General features: G+C 35.9%; 1 protein-coding gene and 1 long non-coding RNA gene across 4 annotated transcripts; both read left to right on the top strand.

The window, feature by feature from the left end:
• Nucleotides 1-1,393: 1,393 nt before the first annotated feature.
• On the top strand, nucleotides 1,394-11,944 carry LOC137958799 (lon protease homolog, mitochondrial-like). 3 transcript variants are annotated; one of them, XM_068805935.1, is made up of 20 exons: nucleotides 1,394-1,757; nucleotides 2,521-2,586; nucleotides 3,501-3,692; nucleotides 3,849-3,914; nucleotides 4,014-4,055; nucleotides 4,161-4,283; nucleotides 5,465-5,563; nucleotides 5,899-5,964; nucleotides 6,065-6,151; nucleotides 6,738-6,777; nucleotides 6,863-7,028; nucleotides 7,800-7,924; nucleotides 8,014-8,144; nucleotides 8,246-8,350; nucleotides 8,672-8,785; nucleotides 9,630-9,797; nucleotides 9,950-10,051; nucleotides 10,221-10,445; nucleotides 10,680-11,066; nucleotides 11,534-11,944. In XM_068805935.1, exons 1-20 carry the CDS (start codon nucleotides 1,464-1,466, stop codon nucleotides 11,717-11,719), a joined length of 2,784 nt encoding a protein of 927 aa, XP_068662036.1. In that variant the 5' UTR covers nucleotides 1,394-1,463; the 3' UTR covers nucleotides 11,720-11,944. The 3 variants fall into 3 exon arrangements, with proteins under 3 accessions (XP_068662036.1, XP_068662035.1, XP_068662037.1); XM_068805934.1 differs by having other exon boundaries at nucleotides 10,527-11,066; XM_068805936.1 differs by lacking the exons at nucleotides 10,680-11,066; nucleotides 11,534-11,944 and adding an exon at nucleotides 10,537-10,655.
• A 121-nt stretch (nucleotides 11,945-12,065) lies between these two features.
• LOC137960330 (uncharacterized) lies at nucleotides 12,066-16,518 on the top strand. The gene is made up of 3 exons (XR_011114140.1): nucleotides 12,066-12,689; nucleotides 13,352-13,623; nucleotides 16,255-16,518. It is a non-coding gene; the product is annotated as an uncharacterized lncRNA (long non-coding RNA).
• Nucleotides 16,519-17,909: the final 1,391 nt, after the last annotated feature.

Raw genomic sequence — 17,909 nt, 5'->3', positions numbered from 1 at the left:
CAAGAGTAGATAACAATAACAAATCCCAAATATAAGCAGGACCAAATGTTAAGAATTAGGAGGGAATTCAAATGCATCCAAATTGTGGTGGCAAGTTATAAATATGAATTTTTTATGCGTTATATTTGATATTTATGATATATTATAACTTTAAGCTAAGTTTTAATGTTTCTAAAACTTGGGTCTTGTTGGTATCATTTCTAGGAAATGCTAACAAGGAGCATTAGTGCTCCATTTCTTGAAAATTCCTTTGAGAAATAGGGCCGATTCTAGAAATCATCAAGGAGCACTAGAAATTTGCCCATGATGTCGCATGGTGCACCTCTTTTTGTTTGAAGTTTCTAAATGTAAAAAGTCAAATTTGAAAGTATAAGTGGTGCATTGTCTACCACCTTCTGTCTGAAATATGAGTGGTGCTATTTTGTATTTGCAACTTTGAGTTATTCTAGTATTTCTTCAATTTTTCATCAGTTCGAAGTAATGCCTATAAAAAACATCACCTACAAAGATCAAAGTACGACCAACAACCAACTTGAGTTAATTTTTTTTTTTTTTTTTTTTGCCGTGGTCGTGATTTTTTCTCAACTACCTTAAAAGTGAGTATTTTTTTTTCATACCGCTTGAATTTTTGGAAAAGAGAAAAATTTAATTGACTTATTGTAATTTGAGTACAATGAGTCTCTATTTATAATAGAGGAAATGAGTAGAATTCGATTACAATTAAACTACCTTTATCCTGATAAATTCCCAACATTTTCTTGAAGAAAAAACATTGATGGGCACTAAATGTTTCCCTTTGAATCGTATGGAAGAATTCATTTCGATTCAATTTGCAGTAAATTTCTAAGCATTTTCCTACTAATTTTCTTTAATCTACAATTTTTATTAGTTCTTCGAACTATACTTCTTGTGTTGAATTTTCTTTTCAAATAAATCCCCAATTTGCATTAAATATAAAGGAGGTCTGTTTTTCATGTGATTTTATTTATTTATTTTTATTTTTTTGGTAGGAAAAGAGATTTGCTGGCTTTGAGTTGGAACTTCGAATATGTCATGTGGGCTGGATTTGGACTTAGATAAAAAAAAAAACCCATAAGAGCCTTGTAGTGAGAAATGCAAAACCCTCCTTAATCTATTAGGTTAGCCCATAGGCCCACGGTGGAAGTATCCATAATTTCGACATGACTTGCAACCCAAGAAAAGTAAACTCTCGTATCGCAGTTGCGGTTTCTTTGGAGCATTGACAATTGATTTCGGTCGTTCGGACACTTTTACTCGCGTTTTTCTTCGCAAGATGTGGACCCGTGTTGAATTCAGTTCCAAAAAACAGGGTTTTTGAAGGGTTTTTCTGCTACCTTCCCTCGCGCTGCCTTACTCGAGCTGCCTTCTCATGAAGCGGACGCTTTTCAAATAAGGCATCTGAAGTTTACGAATTTCCAATTTCGTTACAGCGCCGATCGCCAATGTTGAAGCTTTTGTCGAGTTCTTGTCTGCGGAGCAAGTTTTCTAACTGCTCTCTCAGAGCTCCGCCAAGTTCAGGGGAAAAGTCGACCTTGGGACAGTTTTTTAGGTCGTTGAGGGATTCGAATCCGAGAATTTTAGTTTCGGGGAAAAGGGTGTTTTTTTGTTCGGAGGCTGGAGATGGTTCGGAAGCGGCGGGAGTCAAAGCCGGGGAAGATAATGCTGCTGAGAAAGTCGAGTCTAAGTCTTCTTCCGCTATCGTTCCCACCAACCCCAAACCGGAGGATTACCTCTCGGTATTTACTTTTTTCAACTGTTTTATAGAAGTTGGCACTTGGGTGCTTTTGTCTAGCTCTTTGTTCTTCCCGTCTGTTTGTCTTCGTTGAATTTTACGTTGTTTTTGTTTTTGTTTTTTCCTCTGTTCGTTTACGTTTCTTGTTTCAGAGTCGTTTGAGCAGACTTGAATGTGTCTTGACGGTGAACCCTCTACCGTCATGTTGGATAAAGTTCCTTTTTTTTTTTTTTTTAAAATAAACTTCCCTTCCTTTGTCTGTTTCATATGGAGAAACCTGGTTATTAATGCGCAGCCATTAAATCATACTGATACGGAAATAAATTGTGTGAGTTGAAATTGTGAAATTTGTAAATGTAAAATACATTGTTTTTATTTGTGCTTTTGTTTGTTGAACATAGCATTTACTTTTCTGGTGTCCGCTTTTCAGTTGTTCTTTAAATTTATTTTTCTGTTCTCAATTTTATATAGAATTTGATTGGTTTCAAATAAATTGTTGGTACAAGTTTGGGAAGTTTTATCTGTTTTTTTTATTTTTTCTTTTTGTTTTTAAAGAAGTTTGTGGACTCGTTAAACTCCAACCTATCCAATGTTGGGCAGAATGTTTTGGTATTTTTCAAGTTTCACTATGTTGTTCAAATGGGATTTGCTTCGATCACCAGATCTGACAAAGATGCAGCTTTATTTACCATGCGTTTATTTCCATCAACTACCTTGTGAGGTTATGGAATTTAGCGCTGGTTCTTTAATTTATGTTTGTGTTGCAGGTTATTGCCTTGCCATTGCAGCATAGACCTTTATTTCCAGGCTTCTATATGCCCATCTCTGTAAAGGTTCAGTGATTCAACCTTTTTTGTTTCCATTTTTTACTGTGGCTAATGATGCTTTGTATGACTGGCCATTTCTGAATGTATTTTCAAAACTCTTTTTTGAGGGAAAAGAAAAAATTAACTTGAGTGGCTTTTATTCACATCAAATTTGTATTTTATATTGGTTATTTGTACATTTGCTATCATATGATGATATATGAATGAGTAGGAGAAAGCCTGTAAAAATCCTTTTTTCTATAAGAAGCTGTTCTAATATTTGTCTGTCATGAGAAGTGTGGATTGGTGTGATATGTTGGTTATCAATTGTTGCAGTCTAATGAGGATTTGTAAAGTTTTACTTGCTTATGTTCTCTTTGTCCCTGTTCTACAAATTAATGTGATTTTGGTTTTGTTGTAAGAAACATACAGATGTAGCTAGTATCGTGGCCCTTACTATCTATATGGATTGTTTTTCTATCCATAGGTGTTTTGTAGGTTAGGTACTTAATAAAACAAACTGGTGCTGCATCATTGCTGGTTAAAATGTTGTTTGCTAGTTTTAGTTGCTGGCATCATTGATCTTTCCATATATGTAAATCTTTTACTTGCCTTTCAAATTGATGTTTTCTATTCTCCCACAAAATTGAACTTTTACTGAGTGCATACTGGAACTTCTACTGTGATCCACTGTGACCATCATCATATGCAAATAGCATTATTCAATCATTGAGTGGACATTCCATTTACATCTGAACCCATGAGCTACTTTAGTCCATCTCGCTTATGTATCTTGGATTCATCATATGTCAGCATTTTCTCAGAATTACTGGTTTCCACTGTGATTGTGTTTAGCTCGTACTTATCTCTTTCTTTTCTAACCACATTCGCTGAGAGTTGGGACTGCACAGCATTTTTACTTCGAGTTTTATTTCCTGCAGGATCCTAAATTGTTAGCTGCTTTAGTAGAATGTCGTAGACGACAAGCTCCATATGCTGGTGCCTTCCTCCTTAAAGATGAGCCTGGATCCGATTCTGGCTTGACATCAGCTTCAGAAATAGACAAAAATGCCTCTGAATTTAAAGGACAAGAGTTATTCAAGCGGCTTCATGAAGTTGGTACTCTAGCACAGGTATCTCTTCTTTAACTAATCAATGCCTTGATCTGGTGCGATGGCATGGAACTCATTTACGCTTAATCCATTTATACTAGTTTTAATCACACGTTCTATTAGAGTACTTTATTACCTTTGTTTATGTCTTTTCTGTCTTTGGCTTGACTATATCAGATCTCCAGCATACAAGGCGATCAAGTGATGCTTCTTGGTCATCGTCGTCTGCAAATAACTGAGATGGCAAGTTGCTGCAAACTATTATGATCATTATTCTCTTTTTTTTTATTCGCTTCTGTTGCCCGATACAGCTGATTGAAGAGATTTACAATTAATCTTCAGGATAGTGAGGATCCCCTTACAGTGAAAGTCGATCATCTGAAGGCATGTCATGTCTTTTCATTTTCGTTTATGTAATTTTATAATGTTTTGAAGTATTGTATATCTTTGTATAGGAAGCTTAGAGTTGATTTCAATACTTTTTTTCAGGATAAGCCCTATGATAAGGAAGATGATGTAATTAAAGCAACTGCATTTGAAGTTATATCGACCTTACGTGATGTGCTAAAGACTAGTTCTCTGTGGAGAGATCATGCTCAGACGTATACTCAGGTGCATTTCTTGCTTACTTTTCAAGGCTTAACTGAATCTCTTATTTAATTGTGAAGATTGTTAACCATCGGGATGAAACTGCTATCCAATTATTCTTGTTCTAACTTGAATGAACTTCTTGATTCACTGATTTCTTATTATTTACATGCATTTACTCATAAATGTGGAGACAGGTAAACAATGTTCTGCTAATTTTTCTGATGAAAATGTTAGCCACATTGTTGAAAATCCGCTTCATTGACTAGGGAGTTACTGAAAAATGGGTAACCTATTCTCTTGTGCTTATGCATAAAATCATATTCCTTTTTAGGTGCCTTAAGAAATTTTGATTCCTTATGTGAGAGTGTTATGTTTTATTATCAAGTTAATCTAGCTCCCTTTGCTGATGTCACTCACACTCTGGTGCTGGTAAATTAATTTGTGCTAGTTGATCCTATTAGGCCTTTGTTATTAAACAAAAGAAAATTTCCAGCAGGATGACATAGGCTTCTGTAGAGGGGAAAAATCACGTGGTTCAGATGGAAGATTTCCCAGCAATGAAGGTTCTGACCATGCCCTTTACATGTTGGGCTATGTGAATAAGTGAATGGAGAATGCCCTGAATAGACCAGTTTGGATTTTCAAATCTTATGCTACTGAACTGGATACTTTTGCCTGCTATGAAGAAAAGAAGGATACATTCACTCAGAGGGTGACATGGTCATGGTTTACTGCTGTGTGCCAACCAGCTGGTATGCACTGAAATTTTTGTACACAGCTATGACATGGATAAATTGGAATACCACAAGGGAGTTCTGCTGTGAGGTCTGAAATGTCTTTGTGGCTGGTGTTTACCAATGAACCTGCTGCATTGTACCTCATCAGATATTTGGATGCTGTGTATGTTATGGATGTTCTGATTGTAGAACTATTGACTGTTGGCTCATGATGGCGAGCAAGTTCAGTTTTGAGGTCCAAAAATGCCTTTCTGGCTGGTGTTTACGAATGAACCTGCTGCATTGTAAAATCATCATAAGTCCTGACAGCAGAAATATGACTGTTTGACCATGTTGGTTACATTTTTTGTTTATATGCTTTTGGTATTATTTAATGTTTCGTCTTGTGCAATGTATAAAGCATTTAAAACGATCTCTTTGTAAACAAACATTTTTTTCTGATAACCTCTCTTATGCTAACGGCAGTATATTGGTGAATTCAATTATCCAAGGGTTGCTGATTTCGGAGCTGCTATTTCTGGGGCTAACAAAATATATTGCCAGCAAGTGCTCGAGGAGCTTGATGTATGTGCTTATGCGAGCTATATCAGATTTCTGTATTTGATAGTTACAGTTAATTATCATGTTATATCAACATCAATATTCATGGGATCAAGCTGAAGGTTTGTGGCAGTGATTTCCCCAAAATTGTTGCCACAAAATCATTCAGGAAAAGGTTTATGTGGACATACACTTAAACTAAAATCTGATGCTGCAACCCTGAGCATTGGGCATTTTTTTATAAGTGACAAACAAAAGACTAGTCATCCGTTTCCTGTCTGTGCTCAAACACATACACATGGGTTGATAGGTAAAACTATTGGATTTCTGATATGCCTCAAAATTTTTATGCAATGTAGGTGTATAAACGCTTGAAACTCACTTTGGAATTGGTGAAAAAGGAAATGGAGATCAGTAAGATACAGGTGTTTGTGGAGCTCATTTTGTTTATATTGTCAAATGCCCAATTTTGTGACTGGATGAACTGACCCATTTGGCATCTCACATTTTGTGTTTATTGATTAGGAATCAATTGCCAAAGCTATTGAGGAGAAGATTAGTGGTGAGCAGCGTCGCTATTTGTTGATGGAGCAGCTTAAAGCCATAAAAAAGGTTGATACTCATTAAACATTTGATTTTCCATAAATGATCTATTGCTGTTGAATGGTGTTATGTATAAGCTGGCTCAAGCCTTTGACTCTATGATTACATTACGAAAAGCCTTGTGGATGAAGAAAATCGGAACATCACCTTGTTGTTGTTCTTTGAGCTAAGCTGAAACTTGCATATTGAAAATGGTAAAACACATCTGACATGCCTTCTCTTTGGCATGCATTTACTGGTCTTCTATCTCGAGGAGGACCATGTTCATCTAAGGTTGGATTTTCTTCTTTAATTGGGCTTGCTATTACATTTTGCCAAGGATCGTGCTCTGCAAATTTCATGCTTATTGAATTCATTGGCAATCAGTGTGACTTGTGCTAATAACTGATCTTCCAATCAGATGTGCAATGTATCTAGATGCTTGATCCAAATGCTAATATGATCTCTCAATTTGATATGTGTAGATATTAGGATACTAGGTACCATGGTAGCTTGTTGAGGGAATTGTATTTTTGATAATTCAGTTTTGTTGCGGCTGGATTTTTTTTCTGTACTGTGGCCGTCTTAAGAAATTGACTTCACTCTCATGCTCTAGGAGCTAGGCTTGGAGACTGATGATAAAACTGCGCTTTCTGGTATGTGAAGACAATTTATAACTGTTACAAAAATTTGTCTTAGATTCTCTGGGTTTGTTAATATTATCCTTTTTTTCTCATGCAGCAAAGTTTAGAGAAAGACTTGAACGGGAGAAGTGCCCACCACATGTTTTGCAAGTTATAGATGAAGAGCTGGCAAAATTGCAGCTGTTAGAAGCCAGTTCTAGTGAGTTCAATGTGACTCGCAACTATCTCGATTGGCTGACTGCATTGCCTTGGGGAAATTACAGGTCTCTCTTTTGATGCATTTGAGTCAAGTAGATGTATCTTCTTTAAGAAATAAACTTGTCTTCTTCAAGAAGAGTATCCGTTTGCACCATTTGGAGGATTAGTCATTCTTTTAATTAAAAAAACAGGGGAAAATTTATTTGGAGGGTGAAAGTATTGAACACCATCTTTTTTTACCTAAGAAGTTGTTTCAATTTTGGCTAGTTCTCACAGTAGTGGCCACCCACAAGAAATTCAATATTCAAACCATGAAAATAGAAAAATTATGCAGGATTTAGCTTCAGTATATCATGGTATATGACATTGCATCTCTTGTGATTACATGGAACTGATACTGCATAACTTTAGATTCCTTATTCGACTTATAATTTTGAAATATTTCATCTGGTGTTTATTTAAAATTTTAGCTTAAAAAGAGCCAGGAAAGTCATGTTGAGTGGAAGCTCTACCAACCCGTGGTTGGCATTTTGGCATTTGGATTCATGAATTGATGGGTCTTGCTTTTGCCAAACTATGATGAAACATTTCAGAAGGTTTATATGGCTTCATTGTTTTGAGTCGTCAACTCCCTAAGTTATTGATTGAAATTGAGCTGGTGGTTTTTCCTTAAAAAAGTGTCAATTTTCAGGGGAAAAAAGGAGTTGGTGCCTGCTAATATATTCCTAGTACTTTTATTGATAAGCTTATACTGCAACAAATCAATTTTAATTTCCTCAATTGATTTTTGGTGGAGTACTAGCTAATGAATTTTTCTCTCGGTTTGTCATATTCAGTGATGAGAATTTTGATGTCCATCATGCTCAGAAAATTCTTGATGAAGACCACTATGGTTTGACTGATGTCAAAGAGAGGATCTTGGAATTTATTGCTGTTGGAAAACTTAGAGGAATCTCACAAGGTTCATTTTTATCTATTTGCATGTGATGTTCTTAACCCTTGGTTAAGCTGCGTTTGCTTTATATTTTACATAATTTTTTTTTATTGCAGGCAAAATTATCTGTCTTTCAGGGCCTCCTGGGGTGGGTAAGACTAGCATTGGTCGGTCAATTGCAAGAGCTCTGAACAGGAAGTTCTATCGATTTTCTGTGGGAGGTTTGTCAGATGTTGCTGAAATCAAGGTAAATGGAATTTTTTGTTTAGATTAAATATTTATTATTTCTTTGCCTTTACTTTATGATTAATTGGTAAATGTTTAATACTATAAAAAACAATCCTATAGGGACACCGTCGAACCTACATTGGAGCTATGCCAGGGAAGATGGTGCAATGTTTAAAAAATGTGGGAACAGCTAACCCTCTTGTGCTAATTGATGAGATTGACAAGGTATTTTTCCTAGAAGTTTCATTTTTCCATTTTAATGGAGAAAATATCAGTGGCAATCACTAGTTAAGAATATGAGATTTGATCAATTATCAAGAAAATTAAATGAACCCATTTCAATGTAGAAAATATAGTTGATGAAAAAATAAAATGAACTAGGTATATTTCTGAATATTTTTGGATTATCTTTTTCCTTATTTTTTATTTAGGTCTACCATTGTGATATTTTTATTTTTTTGTCCTCTTTCAATCGGTTGAAACACATGCATTTGTTTGCTTTTGTTAACATCCAAATTTCGTGGCCTATTATGTGTCTTATAACAGTTGGGAAGGGGGCATGCTGGTGATCCAGCGAGTGCACTGCTTGAGCTTCTTGATCCTGAGCAAAATGCAAATTTTCTTGACCACTATCTTGATGTTCCAATTGACTTATCTAAGGTGAGTTGTGCCTCCATTTAGAACTTTATTATGTGATGAAAACAACTAGAGTTCCGTAAATGCATAGTCTTTGTCTTTTATTTTGACTAACTTCTGTAGCAGGCGTTTTTTTTCTTTGAGTGAATTCACAATTTTCTAGGTTGATACATTTCTAGTGAAAATCTAGTGCCATCCATGTTAACTTTTTTGAATTCCATTTCCAATTTTTGACCTAAAAAAATTGCATTCTTTAAGTACAGTAAAACTCTTCACTGCCTGATCCTTCAATTCCATGCACTCCCTTTCTTTCCAAAAAAATCCGAAGCTGTGGTTGTCACCATGGCCCTCTTTTCCTTTTGAATTTTAGTTATTAATTTTTTATGAGTCTATCATAGATTATTTTGTTTATTGGAAGTATATTTTTAGAGATATTGACAATGCAAACTCATCTACTGAGATATTTCTCTTCAGCCAAAACTTCTTGGTAATGGATTCTGCATTGTAGATGTTTTTGGCATATTCAAATAAGGCTCAGTAGTAGACTAGTGCGAAGCATTTGGGTAATATTGGCCAATAGATGGACATGGTGAGGAAAGGATTGTGGCTTGCGGGTCAATGACCACATGGAGGAGTTTCTAGTTTGAGGTCTTGAGCTCAAGTCTCACTAGGGTAAGGGGTGTAGTGGGCATCTATAATCAACATTAAAAAAAGGACTGTAAAGGGGTTGTAACAGTAAAGCTAGTATGAATGAAAAAGCAAAAGGAGTAGAATAGAGGACAAAAACATTTTACCTGCCTAATGTAGTTGGAGAGTGACAATGATGACAATGATCGATCTGTACCTTCATCGACTAACCTCCTCACAGGTACTTTTTGTATGTACAGCAAATGTGGTAGAAATGATACCAAATCCTCTTTTGGATAGAATGGAGGTTATTGCCATTGCCGGTTATATAACAGATGAGAAAATGCACATTGCAAGAGACTTTTTGGAAAAGACAACTCGTGAGACTTGTGGTATCAAACCTGAACTGGTACGTACTTCTTCTCTAAATCATTTTAGACTTTTTCTTTCTTTCTTTCTTGCTCTCTCTCTGTGATTGGTAGAAGAGCTGTTTACTTTGTTATCAATATGGACATCATTTTCTGAACATGTGAATTAAAACTTGAAGAGTAATGTATCCAGGTTGAGGTGACCAATGCAGCTCTTCTTGCTCTGGTAGAAAATTATTGCCGGGAAGCAGGTGTCCGCAATCTCCAAAAACACATTGAAAAGATATATCGAAAGGTTTTTTTTTTTTTTCGCTGCATTTTACATTTATTGTCTTAATGCATTTTGCTTTTGTCTGTTTTGGATTAACTCTAGAGTTATCAGTTTGGGTCTTGATTTAATTATTAGGATAAATGCAAACTGTACTAAACAGATGAGTATATGAGTATATTCTCTCATGTGATAGATTGCACTGCAACTTGTCCGCCAAGGAGTACCAAATGAGCCATCTCCAAATGCCACCACTGAAAGTGTGGTAATTGAGGCATCTAGTGGAAAGTCTGTTGAAAAGCCAAGTGAATCTATAGCTGAGGGGCAGAATGTTTCTGTAGTGGGATCAGAAGAAGCTACCAGTCTTTGTGAGGCTAGTGAAACCCCTGCTGAAGCTAATCAAGCAAATATTCTGTCAAAGGTATGCATTAAATGTTTGTATAGACGGCTTTACTCGTTACTTTTCACAAAGCTGCGTTGCTTATGGGTGAATTTGGAACAGTATGAAGCAGAAGTTAATAATGCTAAAAAAGAATCAGATATAATTCAAGAGACTGAAGTAAATAAGGAGGTTGAGAAAGTTGTAGTCGACGTGTCAAACCTATCCGATTTTGTTGGGAAACCTGTCTTCCATGCTGAGCGCATCTATGATCAGACACCTGTAGGAGTGGTCATGGGTCTTGCATGGACTGCAATGGGTGGTTCTACTTTGTACATAGAGACCACTCAGGTGGAGCAAGGAGAAAGCAAAGGGGCCCTGCATCTAACTGGACAGCTTGGTGATGTTATGAAGGAGAGTGCCCAAATAGCACATACAGTTTCAAGGGCAATACATTCGGCGAAAGAACCAGACAATTTGTTCTTTGCCAACACTAAGCTTCATTTGCATGTACCATCTGGGGCCACGCCAAAGGATGGGCCTAGTGCTGGATGCACCATGATCACATCTTTGCTATCTTTGGCCATGAACAAGCCTGTAAAGAAGGATTTGGCGATGACTGGTGAAGCAACATTAACTGGTCGAATTCTCCCAATTGGAGGGGTATGTCATTTTCACCATTTTCATCAATCTGGTTTTCGAGAATTTCTTCCCTTAGTCATAAATTGTGTTTTTACTCTTTGGACTTTTTTTTTTTTTTCCATTAACCATACTGATAAAAAAGAAAAGCTCTGGAAATAATGAGAGAAGTAATTTAATGAAAACGAAGATTACTTCATCAGATGCTCTTGGTGTTTTTTTCTCTTTCTATTATGTATTTGTTTTTATCCAAGTGCACAACCGATAGGTCGAGTAATATGGCTTTAGTAATGGTGATGACAATTTGTATCATGGGTGCCTTCTGAAAGGTTTAGGAAGCTTATGGCTTCTGGTGTACTCTACTTTATTAATTTTGTAACTTTTTTCAGTATTTGAAAATATTAAATGATTTCCAGAAAGACTGCAACAAACCCAATCAACTTCATTCTAGACTTGCTGAGATCTGCTATGGATTTTTGCTGATAAAACAGGTTAAGGAGAAGACTATTGCAGCTAGGAGGAGCGGTGTGAAGATGATAATATTCCCTTCTGCGAACCGTCGAGATTTCGATGAGCTCGCACCTAATGTCAAGGAAGGCCTTGACGTCCACTTTGTGGATAATTACAATCAAATTTTTGACTTGGCGTTTGAAACCGAGCAGGAAGCAGAGAAATAAGCTTGTTAATCTGATATACAGGGCTGGTTCAGGTTGGCAAGAAGAAACAGCCATGCGGCTGAGAAGTTTTGTTGACAAGTTTGATCATGTTTTAATTTGTAATTCTTTTATATCCTTGCAGACCTCTGGCCGCCCGCCCTTCATAGCAAATGTAATCTTACACAGTGGCTGTAATAAGTTGTTCTCAATTATTTTAAGATTTTATTCAAATAGTTGATAACGAAAAGATCACACACAAATGAATGTAGTTCCATCTCAGAAACTGTTTTTCTGGACGCCTCCTGGTGTTAGTTTATTGGCTTGTATCGCTTTCGAAGATTACTTGCTTGTTTGAGACATGGGGCGACGTGCGACTGCGAACGGGCGATGCAGATCACTGTGTTATCGACAACGACAGAGAAGCTGGGGGGACGCGGGTTGAAAGTAGACGAGGCATGCCGTGAGAACTGAAGGAGAAACAATAGGAAGAATTCGGGTACACCCAAACCTCTTCGCTGTGATCACCCTTGCCAACCTCCTGAGTAACAATCCCAGACTTAATCCCGTTCACTTCCAGCACCGATGAGGGCAACCTTCCCCACATTACTACTCCCTAGCAGAACTTGCCCCTCACAATCCTACCAAAACCTTGTCCCCTCTCTATCCAGCCACACCCACATGGGTCGCTTCAACCCTACCAAATCCCCGGTATAATCCCCCACGTATCCACCTCAATTCAGACTTCCTTTATCATCAGCTTTCAGCTCTACTGAATTGCATCATCGGCATCACTTGCCAGTCAGATCGATTGCTGTTCCCTTCAAGTTTGGGCATCCAATCTTTGGGCTTTACGTGATTCTCCGAAACCCGCTCACCTGGGACCGGAGAGTTGCCTATTTGACGTTCCTAGCAGCGACAATGTCAAGAGCACTCTGGAGCTAGGGGATCTCGCCCTGTGTCGTGACCTTTACGCATTGTCGTCGAGATTGGGGTACGATTACCGGAATCCTGCCTTTCTTTTTCCATAAAGTTTAGTAATAGTGAAAATTTATAAACTAAAGTGCTCCTCGATAACACGGTCCGATCCATAAAGTCAAGATATGAAACAGTATCAAAGCGAATACATTCTGGATTAGGCAGACTTTGCAATGTCATACTATTTAGGTGAGCAACGTTAAAAGTATCTGTTGCCTTCTCCAAGCTTGCAACAAAAAGTCTGAGTTGATAATTCTTTTTTTAAGCTAAGTATTTTAATGCATTTGATTTTTGAAACTTGTGACAATACTTGGCTAAGATTGTTGAAAGTGGGATTCCACATTCTCCAATCAATTTTTTGGCAACATCTCCTAGATTACAAACTTTAAATCATATTTCAAGTGAACTGTCTCAATACAGAATGGACAGGTGGTCTTGATGTCTACCTTTCTTGGTTTTATTATAGAAATGAACCTCACGTTCTCAGGAGTTCTTGAAGGACTCATTTGAACCTACTTTGAGATCAGATTTTGTACTTGTCTATAACTTGTTTGACCTGCCTGTGAAGTTAGAATCTGGCACAATTAACTCACTGCTTCATATCCTTGAATTTGATGAAGGATTCTTTTTTCTTTTTATTTTCTGGAGTTTTTTTGTTTACTGACTATTGATGTGCAGTGCACTACACCCATTGCCCCTTGGAGAGACTTGAATTGGAGACCTCACAGTAGAAACCCCCATGTAACCATTGAGCCAAAGGTGAATCCATTTTTTTGGGAGTGTGTTCTTACTACCTGACAGTGTACAGGTTCAAAAGTCAAATTTGGAAGGGCTTCTTCAGAAAACATGTTGAAGTGGCTTCAGAGATTAAGAACTTGGACACTGATCTTCAAATGTTAGTATATGAAAACTACCAACAAATTCATCTGTGCTACTGATACAATTAAGAGGTGAAGTTACTTGCAGTGCTAATTATTTGTCATGGTATACAGGCATATATACTTAATATGAACATGTATTTTAGACATACAATATACATAAAACAAGAGTATAGCATATGACCTGCCTTTTTTTTTCGCTTTTACTGGAGGATACTTGTGTTTGTGAGGAAAATAGTTGCTATTATAATATGTAGGATGTTTCTACTTGCTAGGCTGATGTTTTCCAAGCAGTGGTTTCTTATAATATACCATGTTCTCAGTCAGCCACCAGGATCGAAAGCTTAAGTTCCGATCTCTTTGAGTTGTTAGAATGACTATGTACCCTAGTTTTCTTCTTTTATCTGGACTCAATAGCCACACACTCAGCAGTTCAAAATGCATTTCTATGTTTACATTGTTGAAAAGGGCATGATCACTTGACTAGCACAAACTCGGTCCTTTTAACTATTCAAAAAAAGAAAAAGCTAGTGAAGTTTTGTGGAGTGCTCATTAAAGTCAGTTATTTAAAGTATGAGAAGTAAGGATCGTACATTTTTCTTTTATACAATAGAAAGGATTTCAGTGAAAAAAAAAACAGAAGAACTGAAGAGACCTCCAGAAGAGGAAAGTCAAGCAAAGATAACAAGATAAGAAAAGCAATAGTCCTAAACCCTAACCCTAACACTAATCTTCCTCCCTCCCTCCCTCTCTCTTCTCTTTTTTTCCTACTCTTCCTTGAACCAAAATATTCTGAGTACAAATTTTAAACCGGTAGGGTACTGAAATGGTGTTCCGTTCGATTTGAAGGTGTTCATTGGTGTGTCGAGATTTGAATTTCTGAGTTGATGATTCTGATTTGGATTAAAACTGATTGTGTTCTTAAATTTCATATTTCGGATTTGATAACTATGAAAGAAGCATTAATTGGGTTAAGCACTTGAAATTGATGTTTTCAATTCTGATTTAGGGTAAATGAGTTCCGAAATTTCATGTTTGTCTCTATTAAAACTTGATTAGAGGTAGATTAAGTTTAAAATTTCGAAATTGAAGTTCCTGGATTGGTATAGGGTTGAAATTGGTTTTGAAATGTCATGATTCGTTTGATTTAAGCATGATTAACAATAGGTTGAGCATAAACAAATTCTGAAATTGAGACTCCTGAGTTGGATTAGGGTCAATTTGAGTTCTGAAATATCATATTCTATTTGATTTAAATATGATTAGAACTAGATTGAGTTTAGAAGCATGAAATTGAAGTTTCTAAATTTGGATTAAGGTTGAATTGGTTCTAAAATATCACGCTCTGATTTGATTTAAGTATGATGAGAGGTATATTAGGTTTAGAATTCTTAAATTGATTGTCCTGAAGTGGATTAGGGCTAATTGGGTTCTAAACCTTTGATCCAAGCATTCTGGAAGGTATAATTGGCATAAAATTTGAAATTGAAGTCCTAATTTGGATTTGTACTAATAGGGTTTTGAAATTTCTAGGTTAGTTAGAGGCTAGGAAGGCAAAAGTTAAAATCTTTTAGTTAGTGTAACCAAATGATTTGTAACTTTCTTCTGTTTATTAATACATCCTTATCAAAAAAAAGTGTAACCAAATGATTTTGAATGTTGGATTGAAATTTTTGATTTGCATGTTGGGTTGTTTCTTTTATGAAGACCTTTTATTAGATTCTCGTTAAGGAGGGTTTCTAATTTTTGGGTTTATAAGAGATTAAAGGAGCTGAAAATTTAGATCTTTTTTTTTTTTCTAATGTAACTAAAGGGTTGGAGTATAGATAAGAAACTGAATTACATGTTTTAATCCTAATTTATTACTAAAACTTTTCTTGTTAGACCCTCGTTAAGGAGGGATTTTAATTTTGGTTATGTGGAGATCAGAGGGGTTGGAACTTGAGGCCTTTCACCTATTACAGCTGAATGATTTTGAATTTAAGTCTAGAAGTTAGTTGTAACTGATGGTGTAAAGTTTGCTAGATGATGTTACTGATGTAAAGTACATGAATTACAACTACTTTGTAAGCTCTCCTTTTCTTAAGTTTGGTAACATTGATTTAATTTTTTGGGTTGTGAAGAAATTAGTGAATGCTTTTGAATTTTGTTCTATGTACCCCAGGTTGTTTTGGGGATATTTAATTTCATAGTCAGCATCATGATTGGACTTAATTTTTTAGACTCTGTCAATCTATGGATGAATTTAAGATCGTGGGATTTTTTATAGGGCCATTTGATATGCATATATGAATTGTGATTTGAATTAAATTAAAAGTATTTTGAGTTCTGAAACTGATAAAATGATTTATTTTACACTATTAAAATTATGTTTACATGCCTTGTGGTAGACCACTCCTTCAAAGGGATTAAATGTGAGTCTTACTCCATTCTGTAGGTTTATCCAGATTTTTCTTGTTTTACGATTCTTAGAAATTGCATACATAGTTTTTGTTTTGGAATACTGCTATGCAGAATTCAGTTTGAGCATCTGAGGAAGATTTACCATTTTGAAAGGTTCTTTAATCTGTCGGTTTCATATTGATGAAATTGTAGTTTACTCTATTGAGATAAAATTTGCAGGATTTTCAGGTTTAGTGGTGTGATTTCCCCCCCTTATCTGCAGTTAACTGGTGTTTATTTCCCCCTTCTTGCATAAATCAGGTTGACATAGGTCAGTTCGTGATTCAGATTATTGGATTGAGCTTCAATGTCCTTTTATTCTGTCGATGCAGCAGTATATTACTAATTTATAAGTGCTATGGAACACTGTTAAATAATTTTGATATGTCATGGAATGATCATGTCATATGGTGAGGAGATTTATGTGTTATAAATATCCACTATATGGTTTTTTTTAATGTTTTCTTGTGTTTACCTTAGTTACTAGGATGGGTAGAGAGTTAGATTCAGAGTAGGTTGGGTAACCAAGGGTAAATTGAGTCGCTTGCACGGGTGTCTATTAGTGAACAAAACTCGACCCCATCACTGATGAGGTACGGTACATAGTGATTGCAAAGTTATATGGAGTTCTATCAGGAGTATTCGGGTATTCACCACATAAGCGATCAAAACTAACGTGTCGAATTGGATTATACATATGTACAGTTGATCGATCAATGTTTGGTATTTTGTATACTAAGCTTGGAAATTGGTTATTTTATTAATATTTGTTTAAAATGGTAATTTAGTAAAATTCCCTATAAATTATAACGTATATTTTTTAATTTCTTTTTTATTTCTTAAAATGATAAAGGGTTAGATAATTAAACACCTTGTTTTTACATTAGATACCTTATATTAATGCACAAAAAAAGAAATTAATCCATAGCAAGGACAGGATGGGGCAAGCTAGGAACCAGGTTTCAAGGTGGGGTTGTTGGATAGGGATGTAAAGTTGGGTTTTCTAAAATTCCCTAACGTTAAAACATGATTAATGAATTGGATTATTATGTGGAACAATTTTTTTATCCTCATTATGCCGATACCAATTAGATGACTTGCATTCCCTTGCTTAGAAAAACTCCAATCTACACTAACGTATCTTAGTTACTAGGATGGGTAGAGAACCCGATTAAGAATAGGTTGGGTAACCAAGTGTGAGTTGAGTCCCAATAAACTAAGTTGCCTGTACTGGTGTCTATTAACGAACAAAACTCGACCCCCATCACGGATGAGGTACGGTTCGTAGTGATTACAAAATCATATGGAGCTCTATCAGGGGTATTTAAGTAAACCGACTGGAAATCAATTCTAAACCATTTTTATCTTCATATGGGATTTAGACGATTTGCATTCCCTTGCTTGAAAAAACTCCAATCTACACTTCTTTTTCATCTCTATCTTCTGCTTTCTCTTGTTCCAACGACACCTCTTGTTGTCTTTCCCTAAGTTTTTGTTTCTTGTCTTCCTCTTCCTTGTCTCTCTCGATGAATATTAGAATGTCACAAAATCTTATGGGGCGTATGGACGATAAGCCTATCTCCTTCTATTTCTTGAAAACATTGTTTCTTTGAATCCTTTCCTGAGGTTTGCATCCATTGTATTTACCCCATGCTGTAATTATATTTTCACGTAAATCTTATCTTTTTTATTCTAAATTATATAAATACCACATTTAATCAATTAAAGTTGTTATATTTTCATGTAAATCTTATCTTTTTTATTCTAAATTGTATAAATACCACATTTAATCAATTAAAGTTGACAAACTGCACCTTTGCCAACAACTCCAGAGCCTCAAGAGAGGGGATTCAATGAGAAATACCTACTTTTTAAGCTTTTTTTCAGAAATTTCCCCACACACAAGAAAACTGGTT

This window comes from Aristolochia californica, unplaced genomic scaffold (assembly GCF_029961685.1).
Source record: "Aristolochia californica isolate CCGP_79_NKW_82.1479 unplaced genomic scaffold, dmAriCali1.0.hap1 SCAF_3, whole genome shotgun sequence".
NCBI lineage: Eukaryota > Viridiplantae > Streptophyta > Magnoliopsida > Piperales > Aristolochiaceae > Aristolochia > Aristolochia californica.
The sequence above is the reverse complement of the archived record's forward strand: the minus strand, read 5'-3'. Positions and strand labels throughout refer to the sequence as shown.